Here is a 20926-nt window from a genome sequence, read left to right as displayed (position 1 = left end):
ATTGAGCTACCGTGGTGGAGATAGATTAGTTACTAGCAACTCTTCAGGGTCGAGAGGGTTAGTTAGGAATTCAACAGGGGTTAAAGAGAAATGTGAGAATATACAATCTTCCTCAGTTTTGTTAGTAGGAGAGATATTAGGAAAGGGATTTAGGAGTTTACTCGAAAGAGAAGTAACCACGGGGTAAGTTAATGATGTGGAAGATCCTGGGGTATCCTCTTGACCTTCCCCTAAACTAGGTGGGGGCTGAGGGGGTTTCACAGTTTTCATAAAGTCATGAAGGGGTCAGAGATCTCTTCTGGGGCTATAGTGGGATATGCAATATGTTCATGCTCAAAATGATAATTAACATTAGTAAGCATAGCCTCCAACAACTGTTTATGTATCTTTTTATAGACTTTTATGATACCCAGGGGATGATACAAGGTTGATTCAGAAAGATTTAAATATTGATGTATGTCATAAACTTCAACCTACCCATGGCTAATAATCCACTTGTAGCTCCTAGCTACAACCTCATAGTTGGCTCATGTGGATGGCATGTCATCTGGCATGAACAGGTTGAGTTTGTCAACACTATCATCCAGAATGATAAACTGTTTGCAATACTCGACACCAACTACAGAGATTAAGCACTATGGGGTGTAACTTAAAAAAGAATAAGTCAGCTAGGTTAGTAAGAATGATATCACCTCTTAATATCCCCCCATGACCAGTGTTGGGTCTGCATCCCTTTCTGTATTTTGATGATATCACCTCTTAATATTCCCATGACCAGTGTTGGGTCTACATCCCTTTTTGTATTTTGATGTATGAGAGTGAGGCTTCCTAAGCTGAGGTCTTATGTTAAATTTATATCATGTTGAATAAGAGAGAGGGTTAGTGTAGACAAAAACAAAGTTACAATTTGAGGAGGGTCTCGAGGAGTCACCACAGCAAAGAGCCTATCTCCAAAGCACTCTCGATGAGTTGACATAATTCATCGGATTGTTCCTCCCTTTGAGGCCATTGCTGGAGTGCTAGCCTTTGCTCCAGTTCTTATATCTTAGCATCTTTTTCATTGAGGATTGTGGAGATGGCTGCCTCACATATTTCCCTAGCTGCTACTAGTTCTGCATATCTTGTGTCAGCTTCCTCGTGAGATGTCCTAGAGGTGGTGGCATAAGCGTGAGCTTCTTCGACTTGATTTAGACACTCTTGCAACAAGGTTTGGCTGCTGTTAAGTTGTTGATTTATATGTTCAAGTACTTGTTGGTGTGGTTGACCAGCATTTGTTCCATTTCTTGTGTCTTGGCACTAATCACCTCATTGAGGCTTTGAAGATTCTCTATGTGTCCTGTTAGCTGTTCCCTTTCAGCTTGGAGGTTTACCACTCTCTGAGGCAACAAGTGCTTCCTTGAGCTCTTTGATTTGCTGCACTTTCTTTTGTTCTCTTGTGCTTATCCACTTCGTGTTCCTCTTGAGCATCCTCTGGATGGGTTGACGTGGCTTCTTCATTCTTTTTGTGCCGACATTTGCTTGTGGCAATTGATGTTCCTCCTGTTCTTGTGTGGCACCTATCTCAACTGAGGTGGGTAGTTTCGAGATGAACGAAATTATGTAGTGGTGAGAGGTTTTTGAATACAAGGGTGGCAAGGCTGGAAGGTAGTGTTTACAGTATCAAAGCCTGGTTCATGCTAAGGGCTGAGCTGCAAGCAAGGGAAGCACAGGAAGCGATACGAGGGTAAGAGCTTCAACTACTCTTTCCTATTTGTGTTGGCGACTACACCCTTGTACGGGAGGCATCGGCAAACGATCTTTGATTGAGGAGTTTTCTTCGCGGGAGTAAAGCTATAGGGCAACTATACTGTCCTATTGGCCTATTGGATAGAAATTTTTTGGGCCAAAAAGGCGTTTCACGCATGTTACGACCTCCGTTTTTCCAAAAGCAAGTGATTTCGAGCACTGCGGCGGGTAAGTCATCGATTCTCTGTAGAATTCTGGTTTAAGAACTGTAGGAAGACAGACTGGTTGTGCAGACACTATGTGTGTTGCAAGGAGGTCAACAATTGCCATTGGGTGTATGTATGCACATTGAGGTCACTGGTTGTGACATTTGAGTGTACTACACAGTACCGCTACAGAAAATACAACAGTTTGTGCAGAACAAACCAGAGTGCTGTTTCTGATAAATTTGTGTGTCTGGCAAGATGTCAAATGATAGCATAAACCAGATTATTGCTGAGAAGCTTGATAAGAACAACTTCCATGCTTGGAGGTTCAGGAGGTTGACGAATTTCCTGATGGGAAAGGGTTATTGGGACTACATAGAAGGTGAGCATGAAGAGGCACCGGAGATACCGGAGATGAATCCGACTACTGCAGATGTCAAAGAGTTCAAGGATTGGAACCAAGGAGCTAGAAAAGTTATGTATTGGCTCTCTATCAGTATACAGGACACCATGATTGGGCACATACACGATGCCAAGTCCCCCAAGGAGGCGTGGGACACCTTGGTAAAACTCTATGAAACGAATACCAAGGCACGAAAGATACACTTGAAGAATGAACTTCATACTGTGGAGAAAAAGAGTATGTCTGTGAATGACGATGCATTGAAGATCAAGGGTATTGTGGAATCCCTTGCATTTATTGGTGTTTCAATAGATGATGATGATAAGGTGGAAGACTGTCTACGTGGTCTCGGGCCACAATACAAGGCGTTCAAGATGTCTATTCAGACTTGGGAAAACATTCCCAATTTCACAGATTTGGTGTCTGTTGATTATAGAAGAGAAGAGCTTGGGTGAAGACCAACAACCTTCACAAAATAAAAACATTTCAGAGCAACAGGCCTTCTACACAAGTTCAGGAAGAGGACGAGGTGGAGGAGGCCGTGGACGTGGCCAAGGAGGTGGCCGAACAGGTAATCAGAATTATGGCCAGCAGCAGCAACAACAACAGTCCTAGAATTCACAACAACAACAACACGCAGGTGGAAGAGGCCAATTCAGAGGTAGGGGGAGTCAAAGAGGCCAATTCAAAGGCAGGGGGAGTCAAAGAGGTTGTGGAAATTGGCAAAGGCAGTATAATGATACACGTGGATGCTTTTATTGTGGTAAGCCTGGACATGTGCAGGCAGATTGTTATAAGAAGCAAGCTGACATGCAAAATGGAAAATTGCAGCGAAACAACTATGCATCCTCGAGCAGAAACCATGAGAATAATGAAAGGTTGTTTGTTATGCAGCATGTCATTAATGCCATGTCTGAAAATATTGAAGCAGCACATAAAGATGATATATGGTATGTTGATTGAGGTGCTTCGAACCACATGACAAGTCACGGGGAGTGGTTCAAGGAGATGAAAAACCTTGAAAGACCAGGTTTTGTGGAAACAGGGGATGACACTGCTCATCCAATTGCCCATGTTGGAGATGTGCCATTGTCTATGTAGGATGGCAAAGTGAAGTACCTTGTAGATGTACTTCATGTTTCGAACATAACAAAGAATCCGGTTTCAGTTGGCCAGATGATTGAGCAGGGTTTGCAGGTTCGGTTTAACCCTGATGGGGTTGTTATGTTGAAGACTTTAAAGACAAGTGCAGGTTGGTTGCAAAAGGTAACAGACTTTAAAGACAAGTGCAGGATGGTTGTTATGTTGAAGACTTTAAAGACAAGTGCAGGATGGTTGTTATGTTGAAGACTTTAAAGACAAGTGCAGGTTGGTTGCAAAAGGTAACAGAGTGGGCAGAATGTTTACATTGAATGTAAACATGCCTGAAGTGAGTGCTGCGATGTTTACAAATGGTTCAGGAATTGTTGTAGACACAGACATTTGGCATAAGAGAATTGGACATGTGAATGTGCAGAGAATGAAGTCTTCTATGCAGACTAAAGGAATTGTGATAGGGCTGCCAAAGTTTAAAGTTGAAGGTATGCAGAGAATATGTGATGCATGCCAATTTGGAAAGCAAACAAAGCATGTATTTCCATGTAACAGAAATGTGAGCAGAAATGCACTAGATGTTGTGCATTCAAATGTATGGGGTCCTACGAAGACCATGTCTATGGTAGGCTGCAGGTATTATGTCACATTTATTGATGACCACATAAGGAAAGTGTGGGTATACTTCATGAAGGAGAAGAGTGAGGTGTTCACTCATTTTCAGAATTTCAGAGTTATGGTTGAAAAGCAAACAGGGAAATATGTAAAGTGCCTACTAAGGTCAGATGGAGGGGGAGAGTACTTCTCCAATGAGTTCTCTGAATTTTTGAAGAAGAATGGTATTCGGAGACAGTTTACATGCAGATACACTCCGCAGCAAAATGGAGTTGCTGAGCGGAAAAACAGGCACATTGCTGAGATTGCGTGAGCATTGATGGGAGAGAAGAATATGCCGCATATAGCTATTGGTCTGAGGTCGTTTCTATAGCAGTTTACATCATGAACAGGACTCCAACTGCAGCCATACATGATGTAACTCCAGAGGAGAAGTTTCCAGTGGTGGGGCAGAAAACCTGATTTGTCTCATCTGAAAGTTTTTGGATGCATTGCATATGTGCATGTGCCAGATGAGCTGAGAACTAAGCTGGATCCAAAAGCTAAAAAATGTGTGTTTATTGGGTATTCCCTTGAGCAAAAGGGATACAGGTGTTATAACCATACTACACGTGAGTTGAGGGTAAGCAAGGATGCTATTTTTGATGAGATGAGCAGCTGGTATGCTGCTGAAAAAGAAGCTGTAGGGGTTGATGTGAGTGGAAATGTGGTTTCACAGAATGCAAGTCAGCAATCACAATCTTTGAGTGGACCAGGAGAGCCCTCATCTAGTGGTTCGGTTGATAGACCATGGAGTGGCAGGCTGCATCATAATACCAATCCTGTAAATGTGATTAGTACATCACATAAAGGCAAAGAGAAAGTGGTTGAGCCCCTTAGTATGCCTGACATTTCTGTAGGGCATTCTCATGTTGATGGAGAGTCTAGTGGCTCAGAGATGAGCCTTGATGAGGAGCTTGGGATACCAGCTATGAGAACACCTGGTGTAAAGAAGGCTATGGAAGCCATGAATGCAAAGCTACGAAGATCTAGGAGAGTGAAGAATCCTATGTAGAGGTTTACCTATGATGGTTATGTGGCACATCACTATGCATACATGGCAAAAGTTGTACAGGTTGTAGAGCCCACATGCATTGATGAGGCTGTTGGAAATGTGTGTTGGGAGAAAGCTATGGATGAGGAGATGGATGCACTATATGGAAATGAGACTTGGGATTTAATGCAATTGCCTGAAGGCAAGAAAGCCATTGGATGCAAGTGGGTGTACAAAGTAAAACATAACAGTGATGGAAGCGTAAGCAGATACAAGGCTAGATTGGTAGCCAGAGGATATGATTATGAGGAAACTTTCAGCCCAGTTACCGAGATGGCAACAGTGAGAGTTGTGATAGCAGTGGCTGCGTCAAAGCAACGGTCTTTACATCAGATGGATGTAAAGAATACATTCTTGGATGGGGATTTGTAGGAAGAGGTGTATATGTTGCAGCCACCTGGTTATGAGGATGTGAGTCACCCCGAGCATGTTTGCAGGTTGAAGAAAGCCTTGTATGGCTTAAAACAAGCACCAAGAGCATGGTCTGGCAAGATTTTTGAATATCTTGTCACTATTGGCTTTCATGTAGCCAATGCAGAATTCTCGCTGTATGTGAGACACAGTCATAGAGGGGTTGTGCTTGTTGTCATCTATGTAGATGACCTGATCATTACGGGGGACCATGATGCAGAGATCTTTGATATAAAGAAATTGCTTAGATAGAAGTTTGAGATGAAGGATCTAGGGGAGCTCAGATATTTCTTGGGCATTGAGGTGATTAGGTCAGCACACATGGTATTGGATGACTGCAGAGACAGTATGGCTTAAGTATGGTATGACAGGCTGTAAGCCTATCTCAGTGCCATTGGATCAGAATGGCAAGTTGAGTGCAGATTCAGGAGAGATTTTGGAGGAGTCTACTATGTATAGGTGCATAGTAGGAAGCTTGATCTACATGACGATCACCAGGCCAGATTTGAGCTATGCTGTTGGGTTGGTGAGTCAGTTTATGCAGGTTCCTTGGAAGCTGCATTTGGATGCATTGAGATGCATACTGAGGTATGTGAGGTCTACTTTGCATTGTGGACTATTTTATGAAACTGGGACAGAGATATGTGTACATAGATACACAGATGCTGATTGGGCTGGTAGTATCTCAGATAAAAGATTTACTAGTGGCTTCATGTTTTCTTTGGGGAGTGCTGCTGTGACTTGGAGCAGTAAGAAGCAGCCTACGGTTACTCTATCCAGTACAGAGGCCGAGTACAGAGGTGCTGCTATGGCAGAGCATGTGAGGTAGCTTGGTTGAGAAAGCTACTTGGAGATTTGGGTCTATCAGTTGGATAGACAAGTAATCATTTTTTGTGACAACATTAGCAGTATACAGTTGGCCAGGAACCTAGTTTTTCATGCTTGCACACGAAGCATATAGAAGTCCACTACCATTTTGTCAGAGAGAAGGTTTTGGCAGGAGACATTGACCTTGTTTATGTTAGCACACAGGATCAGGTCGCTGACATCTTCACCAAAGCATTGGGTACAGAGAAGCTCCGCAGATTTAGGGCTTCGCTTGGTGTACATGAGATGGAGTTGAGCTCGAGGGGGAGTGTTGAGATATCGAGCTCATCTAGTGAGACGGTGGACACTGATGACCCGCCTGGGGGATAGGCCCCACACTTACACCACTGGCATGGTTGGTGAGATCATGGGTGATATACGGCCAGTGGGATGACAGGCTATGTGACAGCCATTCTAGAGACTGGCATAGTTATAGTGCCAGCTCATTTAGTTGAGTTCACACTATAGAGAACCCTAGTATGTATTTGGTTGAGTACCTTTTCATATGGTGTGTACTCTTATCTTTGTATATGGTGTGTTGAGTGTTGTGTGAAGAAGAAGAAGATTTTCAGCCTCTCACCTTGTGTGTTCTCTTTTAGGGTTTTGTGAGTGTGTGTGTGTGTGCTTGCAAGAGCTCAAGCTCTCTTCTCCCCTGCATCTTTTCAGTGAATACACGGCCTCGGTCCTTGACGTTGGATTCTAAACCTTGGTAAGGAGGCGGGAAGGCTTGGCCTAGAGATTGGCAAGCAAAAGTGCATCTTTGACATCCCCCTCTTGGAAATCGGCAATTACAATTGATGTAATGGATTGACACTTGTTGTGATTACATTGGTTCTTATTGGGTGTACACTATTTGAGTTGAGATTCACTTACAAAAACAAAGGAGGTTATGCTGAAATTTTTGAAAAATTCATATATGTTGCTTATGGATTGAGTTTGGGGTGCTTAAATATATGCTCAAGGTTGCTGTAGAATCATGAAACCCTAATTAAGTCCGGAATGGTTGGAGCTATTTTGTGGGTGTTTAGATAGCCTTATATTACTCTATAAGGGCTACATCTAGAGCCATTAAACTCCCAATTCTGATATCGTTTGCATACCCAATCTGGCAAAAGTTCACCATAACTAGAAGGTGGGCCCAATAAAAAACATCATGGTATTTTCAAGAATTGAGCATATGGATGGAGTGTACATGTCACTAGCTTTCTAAGAAACCAAAGATCACTCGATTTGGACGTCGTTGACTTGGTCAAACAATAATAGTTATGGGGCTGGTCAAAATAGAGGATAGTTATTGGTCAAACTTGGTCAAAGGTATGCATGTATACATAGTGATTGTCGAAAGCATTCCATCAATCTATAGTTTGTCAAATATGGACATCAATTGTCCAAGTTATTACAATTTTGGTTTACAATTTTGCTTCTTCCCAAAAGTAAAAAACAGAGGCATGTAGAGCATTGAATGAAACAAAAAGGAGCACATTGTTGGAAAATAGGTACGAAGAGCTTTCCAATAAGTCTTAGTTCACTTGAGTTTGATATTCCTGTCATTCTGAGTACTATTTGGCTATGGAAGATTTTGATAGAGTGAGAATGATAGCTATTATAATGATGAAGATTGTTGTAGTAATGACAATGGAAGTTGTACCGATGAGACGAAGAAGATTGCATTGGTGCCAACATTGAGGATGAGAATAGTTATAATCTTCAAGAGTCCACTTGCATAGAAGGTGACAATAAAGAGGAGGATCATGCTTATGATTCTCAAGGGCATGTGAAAGATGTGGATTTTGATGACCATGCTTATGGTAAGTATGGTAGCTATGACTCTTCTTATGAGGTCACTTATGGCATTGAGGATTGGGTTAATTGAAAGTGAAGATGATTCTCAACCCAACACCTATGAGAGTAACAATGGAAGTGATCTTGTGGACACATTTAACGAGGATGATGATAAAGAGGATGAGGGGGGTTTTAATGTAATGCAAAGAAGAGGCAATGTCCTTGATGCAATCAAAGAAAAAGGCAACAATGCTTTTGTCAAGAATCAAAACACTCTAGTTGAGTCTTCTCAAGTTGTCATTATATATGACTTTTTGGAGACAAAATAGTATAGACAACATGGCATTTTGGTGCAAATGCAAGAGATTATAATAATAAGTACCAAGGACGATGAAAGGGGAAGATATGGCAAGATGTATGAAGTTGTGTGTTGCTCCAAATCGCTAAAGCCTATGAAAAGGTATGAATTCATTGAGTACACCATATGGTGTCTACTCAAGTATAGGAAGAATGGTTTAAGCATGGTGAACCATACTTCCAAGCTTTGTTTTCATTTAATGGTGAAGGAATCACTTGTGTACAACTTAAGGAATAGCTTCGCAATTGGGAGGCCTATCTCTATGTGTTTCCTTATGGAGACAAAGGCAAGGTCAAGAAAGTGACTTCACATTTCATGGGCAAAGCTAGATCTTGGAGGTTGCAAAAGCAATGCACAAGCATGTGTGGTGTTGGGAGAGTTTAGTCTACAAAGATGCAGGACACTTCTACATGAGGAGTCTTTGTCTAGGTATGCTGAGGAGTATTGGCATCTTTCTTTCTTTGTGCTATACATCAACGAGAAAGAAGACAGAGATAAATTTGTGTGAAAAATAGACAAAGGTTTCATGTAAGTGGTCCAATGCATTATGGAAATTCATGATGACATTGTCCTCGATGAGATCTTGGTGTTGGTGGGACTTTTCACAAGCCAAATTTATCTTTTATTAGGCAATCTACAAGGAGTTCACTTCAGTCCATACCTTCTATTGGAAGCCACTCTTATGAGAGTACTATAGGTGGAATCAAGATAGGGAGAATGATTGTATATGAATTGTTTTGCCATCTCTTGGTTCACCTCTTGATTTGAGTGAGGATGGAGGGGCTATTATGCATTCAACTTTGGATGATGGTGGCTTTAGAAAGAGCAAAAGGGGATATCCATTCAGTCTTGCATTTGGTCAATGCATGGATTATGATTATGTGTGTCTTTGAGCACATTATGGGAGTTGAAGTGGACAAAACACGTGTTGTAATTTTTGGACAGTAAGATAAGAAGAAACCATACATGCATCAATGTAAAAGATTTGGATTTCATCTAGAGTTCCGAATACACCTCTACACTAGTGAATCATTCTTGTGCTAATTTTATGGAGTTTGATTTTGATGATAGTACTAGAAGTAGGAATTCATGCTTTGATGTGGATGACGACGACACATTCGATGCACATTTCTAGCAGTTATATGCTAAGGATCATGCCTATGTGGCTCTATGTGATAAGGATTCAATCTACAACAGCACAGCCAAAGCAGATGAATTGGCATTTACTTCTGGATGTGTCACATGTCATTTGGGATATGCATGGTTTTTGATCATGAGACAGGCCACGTTTGCACTTATGGTTACTTGATGCTAGAGGATGGGTGTATAAGATTTCCCTTGGATCCTAGTACTTTTGGTGGCCACTTTATTGATCATTATGAATGCTTGTAAATCTCATGACTATGACATCGACATTAGATGGTGACCTTCATGGAGTTGCCTTTAGTACATGTGGTTATGCATATGCGTATATGGATCATTGGTTCTTGGGACTTCCATTTGATCCAAGAGATTGTGTGATGATTAAGGATGCATGGGCTACACCATCTTTTTGACCCAAGAGGCTGATATCATGTTTTGTACCTTCGAAGTTGGTCCATGCGATTTCCCATTTGATCTAGGTAGTTATTTTTAGTGACTAATATCATTTTAGAAGGGGATGGTTTGTGCTTGGATATATTTCAAGTGTATATGTGGGATGAGGGCTTGGACATATAATTTGGGACATAGGACTTGGGTTTGTAGGTAACGTGTGAATAGTCCTAGGAGTAGGTAGTTAATTGCCTATAAACCCAAGTCCTAGGAGTAAGTAACTATATAAGTCACTTTCCAAGACAACTTTGGTACCTTTAGATACCTTTTTAACAATTTTGGATATTGAACCTTCACTTGAAGCTTATGATGCTAGATTTTAAGAACTTTTGATATTGAACCTTCAGCTAGGATGTGTGTACTGGATCCATATCGCAATTGAGTGCACTCCTTGCATGAGATTAGCAAGTTAGGAGTAATTAGGGTGAAAGTAATGGATTAGGTTCAATGTTTTGGCATAATGTAAGTTGAGGAGAAGTAGCACCCTATTTCATGTGAGCACCAATGCACTTTTGTGCACATCACATGCTCACATGAAATAGGGTGCTACTTCTTGGGAATCTACCATGCCTCGTTAACACCTTTTAAGGTTTACATTGCTTCCTAACATTTCGCAATGTGATTTACCATAACATCAGCTACCTTCATCTCTCCCTCATTTCTTAGTACCCTTCATCACTTATTTACTAACATAGGCCAAAGGAGACACTGTACGGATTCGAGGTAAGAGGAGAGAGGATGTGGGAATTTGAGGTAGGAGGAGAGGACGTGGGATTTGAGGTAGGATCAGGCGAGCTTGGGTTTGGCTTGGCATAGATGACACATGTAGATGGAACAACATTGAGAAGGGATACATGGAGTTTGCTAACGCAAGGGTGGCGAGAAAGCGAGAGAGGACAATCTTGGCCAAGAGGTTTGAGGTAGGATCAGGCGAGCTAGGGTAGATGACACATGTAGATGGAGCACCATTGAGCCAGGAGGTGAAAGGCAATGGTTTGCACATGGAAAGATATAGACACCTTGTGTTTTAGAAGGTGAGAGTTTTTAAAGTACTTTTTAAAATTAATTAATGCCCTCCATACCATAAAAGACCCAATATACCATACTATTATAAAGTAGTCCTTAATAAACAAGTTAACATATTCTCAAATCTTTTCATCTGCTTATAGTGTACATTTTCAATGTACATGAGAAACTATAAGCACAACAATAAAGAACAAACAAGGGAAATAAAGAACACAAGGTGAAAACTGTCGTGATGAAAAACCGAAAAGAATGATCGGGTAAAATTGATGGGAGTCTGGGACTTGTTTAGGTTGAACATTCCACACCAATTTCTCGTCTTTTTGCAATGAAACAAAGGTCGGGCAAAGAGGAATCGAACGACCAGCGTGCAAAATCAGCTGGCCTCATTGAAGTAGAGGGCGACGCCCGCCCAAGAAGCCAGGCTGAAAAACCAAAACAAGTTCTGTGATTAGAAAGCAAAAACAAACAGACAGACAGATAGTTCTGCTTAGGCCAAATGTAGTTGGATCATGTGCATAGATTTGCTTACTTGGAGCAACATGGAGGGCGTAGCTGCGGTGTTGCTGCGGGTGCACCTGCCCAGTGGGGCGGATGGGCTGTTAGCGTTGGTGATGTCCCAAAAAGTTCGCTTTTTCATATCTGCCTTGCTGCTGCTGATGGGGGTCTTTGGGGCGGCGACCACGGAGGCGAAAGGAGGAGGCGGCGGCGGAATCCTCGACAGACGCCGCGCTGCCTGCTGCTGCTGCCGTCGCTGCGCTGCCATTGGCGAGGCTGCTACACCCACTCGAACATTCTCCTCCGCCTCCTGCAGTCTGGTCCGACGTGTCCGAACGCTGCTGCAGGGCGTGCTGGGCACTGCTGGCCTCTTTGTGCCGGCGTGGATGCTCGTCTTGGCGAGACTGGACGAAACGACAGAACCGCCTGCCATCGTCATCCTTCTGGCACCAACTACACTAGCGCTACGCGTGGTTATGCCGGTGCTGACAGCTTCTCTGTGGAAGCTTGTTGCACCAAGATCGGCCATTCCGCCCTTCTTCACGCGGACGGGAATGGGCAGCCCCTTCTCCTCCCCGTCTTCAATTTCTGCCGTCTTCTTCTGCGTTAGGCTACAAAGTGTGCGGATGAAGTCATCTTTGTGTCGGAGCTGCACACTATGATCTCGTTGCAGGGAAGCGATGGAGGCGGCGAGCTTCGCCTCCCGCACCGCCGATTCCCGCCGAGTGTTCTCTCTCTCCTTCTCCAGCGCCTGCACCTTTTTTCGCAGGACCTCCTCGACCGCCCTGCATTCTTCATGTCTGTTGGCCTTCACCTCGCTCACTGGAGTTCGACAGATGGCCGTTGGTAGCGGTGGCGTGGGCGCAGGAGACTGTCGGGCCACCATGATGGCGCTGCTTTCAACCGAAAGCAACTTCTGCTGCATGCGGGCAAGTTGCATCCGGAGCTGCTGATTTTCTTTCTGCACTTCGAGTAAAAGTTTTGCTTGCTCCGAGTCCGATTCTGGCACCTGAATCTCCTCATTTGACTCGCAAGCCTAAGAAACCAAAGCTGGGTCAACAATCGAAACAAGGTCTTAAATCATAGAAACAAACAAGTCCAAACCTTGGTCCGAATTTGCTTGGCTCTGTCAGCCCAGTGAAGAGTGTTTTGCGTTTCGCCAAAAGATAAGTTGCTTGGGCTGATGTTGGCGATCATAGACGTCTGGCAAGCACCTCCTAACGAGTCCTGCGCGATAGTTCAACAAGAATCAAGTAAGCCGCTTTCATCGAAGAGAAATTCAGCAGACTTTCAATGCGGGAAACAATGCACAGTGATGGGAAATTCTGGACACCTTCAAGAGCTGAGTGAGCTTGGAATTTCTGAAAGGTATGTGCCTCTTGCCCTCCACTAGCGCGTTGATGCAGCTGCTGAGAGCCAGCAAAGATCGATTGATGTTGGCCCCTTCCAGTGACCTGATGGTGCGCTGATCTGTAGCTAAAGCCCTCTCCGAACCGGCCAAATCGATAAGCGAGAGCTTCCCAGTTCGACACACAAAATGGGAGTCGTGTTGGACCTTGTACTCTACGCTCACCTGCCCTCAAAACGCACCGCTTTTACTCGTGAAAAAACAGAATCGACCTGATTTGCAGCCCAAACACTTTTTTGTTGGAGTTTACCTGCAGAATCGCATGGGAACGGGAGGAGGTTTCATTCACTCTCGTAGGCTCGGTTGTCCTATTCTGGTTGCCCTGCTGAAGCAAATCCATAATCTGCACAGTGTAGGTCGTCCGTTAGTCAGTCAGTTAGAATCTCTTTCTCGTCCTTCTGAACAAGGATGTGCTCAAAGCACCCTGTGGAAGGTACCTCATCGGCAGAATACGCTTGATATTGGGTAAGCCCCGCTGCAATAATGCCCTGAAATGACCGAACACCCGTTGGAACTTAGGATGAGAAGCAAGCGCTTCTTTGATGCAGAAGGGGCAATCCAGGAGGAAAACCATTGGCAAACCTGTTTGCTGTCTTCTCTTAGTACGAGGGGTCTTCCTGGCGAGAGCAAATCTCTGACGGACTCGTTGTAGACTTCGAGATATGAAAGGCGAACAACAAAGTCGCCTTCTCTGCTTCGCTGCCTAAGCTTGGTGAAGAGATCTTTGAGAGCGAGTACCATGACCCCGGGGAACTGCGCGGTACCGAGCATAGTGTGCGTCTTTCCTGCGCCTGTGGCTCCGTAGCAGAAAACAGACCCATTTCGCCCCTGCAGGACGCCCTCTACAAGCTCTGCTGTGCTGCGACAAATACAGACAAACCAGAACTTCAATCAAAGAAATGTGCAAGCGCATCGACGGGAGTGCGTGGAGGGAAGAGAGATCTCACCTGGTGTTGTAGACTTCCTGCTGCCCGGTCACGTCGGGGAACGCTGCGTCGAACACGAAGTGACGTCCCTTGAGCCTCTTCAGCCTGAGGTAGTCGGTTTCCGAAGCGAATTCTGTGAGGTAGACGTCCTGCTTGTTTACGACGCGGACGCAGCTGCGCGCCCCGGCGTCTTTCTCATTCTTGGACATTGGCCTCATTCGAACATATACCATGATGCGGCTGCCCGCAGGAGGCGCCCCCGGCTCGCCCTCCTCCTTCACCGTTTCCAGCTCCTCTTTGAAGGGCCTTTTTCTCACGCGAATCTCAGTCTGTCCTCCAAGTCGACTTGTGTCGGCAAACTCTGCACCGTTGGGCGCCGGCTTAGGGCAAGAAAAAGCCAATTTGCTCAGCCTCCGCAGCCTCGACCCGCAGCCCAGCGCCGAGTCGCCGGCCTCGTAGCCCATGTTGCCATCTTTCGCCCAATTCGAAACGCCAAGAACCTGTGGGCTGGACACCCCGCTCCGGCGAGCCGAGAGCTGGGGCGTTTGCAAGCCGTCGTCCGGCACCACTCGGTCCCTTGCGAACGCCATCTTGCTGCCGGAAATCAGCTTTCCGGCATCCTCCTCCTCCTCTACCTTTCTTCTCCTGATGGAACGCGTCACCGGATTCTGAAGATCAATGCTAGCGTGACTAATCGGGAGGAACTGTCTCACCTTGCCGTCAAGAATCAAATTCAAATCCTCGCAATCGCTACCAATTTTGTCTTGCGGCCGCACCCCTTTCTTTAAGGTGTGCCGGAAATGAAGCTGATTTGTAGGGGTTCCGGCCCCTCGACGCAGGTCATGCTGCTCTGGTGCTGGGGCTGTTGAAGAGAATCTGGAAGCTTTAGGGCTGCTGAGGTAGCGGGAGCGAGTAGACGCAGGCATCTAGCTCAAGATTTGTGAAGAAAGGGCAAGGGACGATAAGGAGAGCCGTTGATCTCTTCTTCCTGCATTTTGAATTCAACGGTTCACTGCAACGGCTCTACGGAAGTAAAAGCGGGGAGTGCCAACTTACCGTCTTCACACGGTCCACGAACCGGCTTGCATAAAGCTGTCCGGCGTGGAAAGGTCGGAGTCCGGCCAATTCGATTTTTCTCACGGTGAAAAAACTTCGCCACCCTCGAGCACATATTGGGCCCGTGGGAAAAGACCCTTATTAGAAGGAGTTCCCACACAGGGGTCAAACAAAGACCCATGGACGAAGCTAGCACCCTCAACTTTGCCAACAAGGGCGGAGTTAGAAAATGGAGAAGAAAATGAAGCCTTTGGCAATTATTTCCACAAAATTAAGTGCTTTGTTTCCTTCTAGCGTCCTCATTAAATGTTTGGGGCAAGTCCTTGTGGAACTTTACCTTAGACTTTGGGCCTTGTTGAACTGGCCATCCGTTTATAGAGTTATACCTTGTTAAAATAGTTGCGTGTGAAATTAAATTTTGTGTGGTGCTGAACTCTAGTATGATAATTAAACATGTGTTCATAACGCAAGCAATCTTCTTTTTGCTTCACACTTTCCTCTTTGGTCCAATTCATCTGCTTTGGTTGTGCTGTTGTAGATTGAATGGTCCAATTCATCTGCTTTGGCTGTGCTGTTGTAGATTGAATCCTTCCTAGTTCTAGTACTTCCTCTACAAAGACCCATTATTTATCCATGCTTCCATGGCCTCCATGAATTTTCCTTTTTGGATCAGGGTTTTGCTTATAATATCCTTGTTCTCGTGTATGTTGCTCGTTTACACTCCATCTCTGTTGCTTGGCAACCATATATAGAAGAAGATGACTACCTCTTAGAGATGTGTAAAAGATGTTAACCCATTTGAGGGTTAACAAGGTTTTCCACACCCAATTATATGCCAAAGCATGAGTAATCTATATCAAATATCAAGGATGGACACACTAAACTCATGTACAAACAAGCCATGAAGCAATGGTGTCCAAATCTCAAACTTGGACAGGTGTCCATAAGGTTATGACGAACAATTAATGATGTTTCCCGCTCCAAGAGCATGTGATAGTGAGCTAGGATGTGCTCCCTAGTGTTATAATGTATCAATGTATTATGAGATGAAGTAATGTTCAAGCAATAGGCTAAATAGAAGTTTTGGGCACGCTTGCAAGGACAACCTCCCATTGTGCAATTGAGCTTTTCCTCTTGCTAAACCTCTCTCTAATCTTCTCTCTAATGCTAGTGAGCGTGTGTGAGTGATTTGAGGTGAGAGGAGGGAGTAGTGCCCGTAGTGCAACGTAATGGTGTGACAACGCTTTTGCGGGAGAAGGTGAATGGTGAGCTACCCATGGCGATGTTGATCTTCGAGACCTCAAGGGTTATGAGCTTGGCCATCGGAAAGATCCCCACGTGGTTCCCTCGAAGCTATCTCTTAGCCTTAACATTTTTGGTGCCGTTTGCTGTCGGGGAACAATCCCTTGCCTTTACCATTTGCTTTTCTCTAATCTATGGCTTACCCATTGCTCACACTCTTGAATAGTGGAGTGCCACAAACAAGAGTGGGATTTGATGGAGATTTGTGTGAAAATGGTGTGATTTTTGCGTTCGTTTTGCCCTCTTTTATGTGTTAACGTAGAGCTTAGATGCTTAACTTTTGTATGTTAACTAGGTTTTTTGTTGTATTTGATTGCATTAGTATGTTACCATTCATACTAGGTAGCTTATTGAGCAAAAAAATTCATAAAAATAAAACAAAACTCTTGATTTTTGTTAATTTTCACTAATACAATGGTTTTTAGATTAGTAAAATCAAGAGAAGAAAATCATAAAAAGTTAGAGTTTAGAGGGTAGATTGGGCTCCATTGAATAGATATTCAGGATCTTCTTACTTTGGAGACCCATACTGGACAATTTGGTCAAGCAAAAACATCGAATCCTTCCCAAAAATCGAACTTCAAGTATCCTACAAAATCATGTTTTTAGGTAAAACCTGTAAAATCACGGCCATGGTTCTTCATCAGTGATCATGACTATGATTATCTTCCTGAGATTCTTGCCTTGTCACTATTTTTGAGATTACGAGGTTAAAAATAGTAAACCTTATCTTATCATGATCTCGTCGATGTGATTTTGCAATCATGATGAAAATCGATGCGATTCTGTAGATGTATGGACAAATCACGGTGTACAAGGTGACATGATTTTATAATCATGGTAAAAGTATTCATGAATCTACATTCATGGCATATGGATGAGTGATGTGATTCTGCAGTCAGACATATGGACAAATCGTGGTGTACAAGCAAACCTGCAGAATCACGGCCGCTGAAAACTTAAACTTGCAAAATCATGGTGCAAGTAGAGTGTGATTTTTTTGTGAGCTCCTGCATGCGAGCTTTTTTCCAACTTTCAAGACCATCACACCAAGTTTATAGCATCAAGACCAATACCATAGTAACAATATATTTACCTATCACTCAAGATGTTTACACATAACCTACATTATTTGAGGGGCTACACTATTTAAGAGAAAAAGGGAACTCTAAGGGGCTTAAATAAATACATTAGATTCAAAACTTTTTTAATTGTAGAATTTGGTACTTTTGATATCAGAAATGAGCTTAGAAAGCCCAAAAATGGTAGAGTCGACTATAAACCTGCATATGTTTTGACCACCTTTCTCCGATGATTGATGTTTAGGAAAGAGGTGTGCTACCAGCCCCTAGACTGTTAGTGCCGACACTGACAGTTTAGGGGGTGTCAGCACCCCTCTTTTCTAAACATCAGTCGGAGAATGATGGTTGGAATATAGGCATGTTTACAATCAATAACACAATGTAGAAAAGATAATATAAACTCTCCCAACACCACACATGCTTGTGCATTGCTTTTGCAACCTCCAAGATCTAGCTTTGCCCATGAAATGTGAAGTCACTTTCTTGACCTTGCCTTTGTCTCCATAAGGAAACACATAGAGATAGGCCTCCCAATTGCGAAGCTATTCCTGAAGTTGTACACAAGGGATTCCTTCACCATTAAATGAAAACAAAGCTTGGAAGTATGGTTCACCATGCTTAAACCATTCTTCCTATGCTTGAGTAGACACCATATGGTGTACTCAATGAATTCATACCTTTTCATAGGCTTTAGCAATTTGGAGCAACACACAACTTCATACATCTTGCCATATCTTCCCCTTTCATTGTCCTTGGTACTTATTATTATAATCTGTTGCATTTGCACCAAAATGCCATGTTGTCTATACTATTTTGTCTCCAAAAAGTCATATATAATGACAACTTGAGAAGACTCAACTAGAGTGTTTTGATTCTTGACAAAAGCATTGTTGCCTTTTTCTTTGATTGCATCAAGGACATTGCCTCTTCTTTGCATTACATTAAAACCCCCCTCATCCTCTTTATCATCATCCTCGTTAAATGTGTCCACAAGATCACTTCCATTGTTACTCTCATAGGTGTTGGGTTGAGAATCATCTTCACTTTCAATTAGCCCAATCCTCAATGCCATAAGTGACCTCATAAGAAGAGTCATAGCTGCCATACTTATCATAAGCATGGTCATCAAAATCCACATCTTTCACATGCCCTTGAGAATCATAAGCATGATCCTCCTCTTTATTGTCACCTTCTATGCAAGTGGACTCTTGAAGATTATAACTATTCTCATCCTCAATGTTGGCACCAATGCAACCTTCTTCGTCTCATAGGTACAACTTCCATTGTCATTACTACAACAATCTTCATCATTATAATAGCTATCATTCTCACTCTATCAAAATCTTCCATAGCCAAATAGTACTCAGAATGACAGGAATATCAAACTCAAGTGAACTAAGGCTTATTGGAAAGCTCTTCGTACCTATTTTCAAACAATGTGCTCCTTTATGTTTCATTCAATGGTCTACATGCCTCTGTTTTTTACTTTTGGGAAGAAGCAAAATTGTAAACCAAAATTGTAATAACTTGGACAATTGATGTCCAGATTTGACAAACTATAGATTGATGGAATGCTTTCGACAATCACTATGTATACATGCATACCCTTTGACCAAGTTTGACCACCTCTATTTTGACCAGCCCCATAACTATTATCGTTTGACCAAGTCAACGACGTCCAAATCAAGTGATCTTTGGTTTCTTAGAAAGCTAGTGACATGTACACTCCATCCATATGCTCAATTCTTGAAAATACCATGATGTTTTTTATTGGGCCCACCTTCTAGTTATGGTGAACTTTTGCCAGATTGGGTATGCAAACGATATCAGAATTGGGAGTTTAATGGCTCTAGATGCAGCCCTTATAGAGTAATATAAGGCTATCTAAATACCCACAAAATAGCTCCAACCATTCCGGACTTAATTAGGGTTTCATGATTCTTCAGCAACCTTGAGCATATATTTAAGCACCCCAAACTCAATCCATAAGCAACATATATGAATTTTTCAAAAATTTCAGCATAACCTCCTTTGTTTTTGTAAGTGAATCTCAACTCAAATAGTGTACACCCAATAAGAACCAATGTAATCACAACAAGTGTCAATCCATTACATCAATTGTAATTGCCGATTTCCAAGAGGGGATGTCAAAGATGCACTTTTTCTTGCCAATCTCTAGGCCAAGCCATCCCACCTCCTTACCAAGGTTTAGAATCCAACGTCAAGGACCGAGGCCGTGTCTTCATTGAAAAGATGCAATGAAGAAGAGAGCTTGAGCTCTTGCAAGCACACACACACTCACAAAACCCTAAAAGAGAACACACAAGGTGAGAGGCTGAAAATCTTCTTCTTCTTCACACAACACTCAACACTCTTGCACACACACACTCACAAAACCCTAAAAGAGAACACACAAGGTGAGAGGCTGAAAACCTTCTTCTTCTTCACACAACACTCATCAACACACCATATACAAAGTGTCACGTAGGCTGTAACGCCTGTGACCGACGGCAGACCGGATGGCTATATCCGGGGTTCAGTGGGAGAGGACGCCCATGCGGAGTCATGGGCGGCCAGGCTAGTGTGGACGGCAGGCTACACACTATATAGCCTGGGGGATGAGGGGCAATCCTCATTCTTCCTCTATGGCTGGGTGGTGAACCAGAGGCCGTCCCCTCTTGTGGTAACGCCCGTAGCGGCGTTACGGGAATGTAACACTGGTATCAGAGCGTGGTTCGATGGGATTGTCAGAGCCCGCGCGTGACCGGGGGACCGGAGCCCACTCGATGGGTTTCGACCATTCGTCTCCTTATCCTTATCTCGAATGGAGGGTGTGGAAGGAGGCAGCCATGGAAGAATGGGGGGAAGAACTCTCTCTCTCTATCTCTCTTGCAGGTAAGAGCTCGTTTTTTTTCTCTGCGTTGAAGTTTTATGCGAAATAAAATTTCGTTTGGTAATGAAACAATCTGCGAAACAATTCGCTGAAGCTTTTCTGGAACGAAAAGCATTTCATTGAAACCTGTGTAGAAATGGGGGGGGCGCAGGCCAACCCCATGATATAAAAAAATGCGAGTGTGGGGGGGGGGGGGCGAAGCGACACCAGCCCCACGACTGCTTGAGCAGCCCCACTGTCCGCGAAGGACTTGTGTGTAGTGGTGGGGGAGGCGTAGACCACACATTGTGTGTGGGGGTGGGGGGCGAAACCAGCCCCATTGTCAACGAAGAGCCTAGGACGAAAGGCGTTGAATGGCTGCGAAAGGCTTCAATGGCTGCGAAGACGTTGCAGCCCCAATGCAGTGTGCGAAGACCACGTCGAGTGGGTCAGGCTTTGAAGCGTCTGCTTGAATGATGACCTCCGCGACCAGCAAGGCCAGGCGGAGATGGCGAAGTGTGGAGGTGATGCCCTGCTGAGGCCTAGCCCGGCGGCCAGCCTAGGCGGCAAGAGGGGCCAGCCAGGCGGCCAGGCCAGGCCAGGCCAGGCGGCCA

General features: G+C 43.8%; 1 protein-coding gene across 1 annotated transcript; it reads right to left on the bottom strand.

The window, feature by feature from the left end:
- Positions 1-11289: 11289 nt before the first annotated feature.
- Positions 11290-14999, bottom strand: LOC147635851 (kinesin-like protein KIN-8A). Its single transcript, XM_086801204.1, has 8 exons — positions 14022-14999; positions 13657-13933; positions 13512-13562; positions 13325-13417; positions 13000-13239; positions 12771-12893; positions 11701-12702; positions 11290-11593 (listed from the first exon to the last, which is right to left on the bottom strand). Exons 1-8 carry the CDS (start codon positions 14924-14926, stop codon positions 11555-11557), a joined length of 2730 nt encoding a protein of 909 aa, XP_086657330.1. The 5' UTR covers positions 14927-14999; the 3' UTR covers positions 11290-11554.
- Between the last annotated feature and the right edge of the window lie 5927 nt (positions 15000-20926).

Source organism: Cibotium barometz, chromosome 8 (assembly GCF_041138505.1).
Source record: "Cibotium barometz isolate CiBa-2024 chromosome 8, ASM4113850v1, whole genome shotgun sequence".
NCBI classification, from domain to species: Eukaryota; Viridiplantae; Streptophyta; class Polypodiopsida; order Cyatheales; family Cibotiaceae; genus Cibotium; species Cibotium barometz.
The sequence above is the reverse complement of the archived record's forward strand: the minus strand, read 5'-3'. Positions and strand labels throughout refer to the sequence as shown.

Coding starts and splice junctions, on each gene's coding strand:
- LOC147635851 (XM_086801204.1), bottom strand. CDS start 14,926: ATGCCTGCGTCTACTCGCTCCCGCTACCTCAGCAGCCCTAAAGCTTCC. Junction 13,240..13,324: donor GTTCCCATGCGATTCTGCAG/GTAAACTCCAAC, acceptor TTTTGAGGGCAG/GTGAGCGTAGAGTACAAGGT. Junction 11,594..11,700: donor CGCCCTCCATGTTGCTCCAA/GTAAGCAAATCT, acceptor TTGGTTTTTCAG/CCTGGCTTCTTGGGCGGGCG.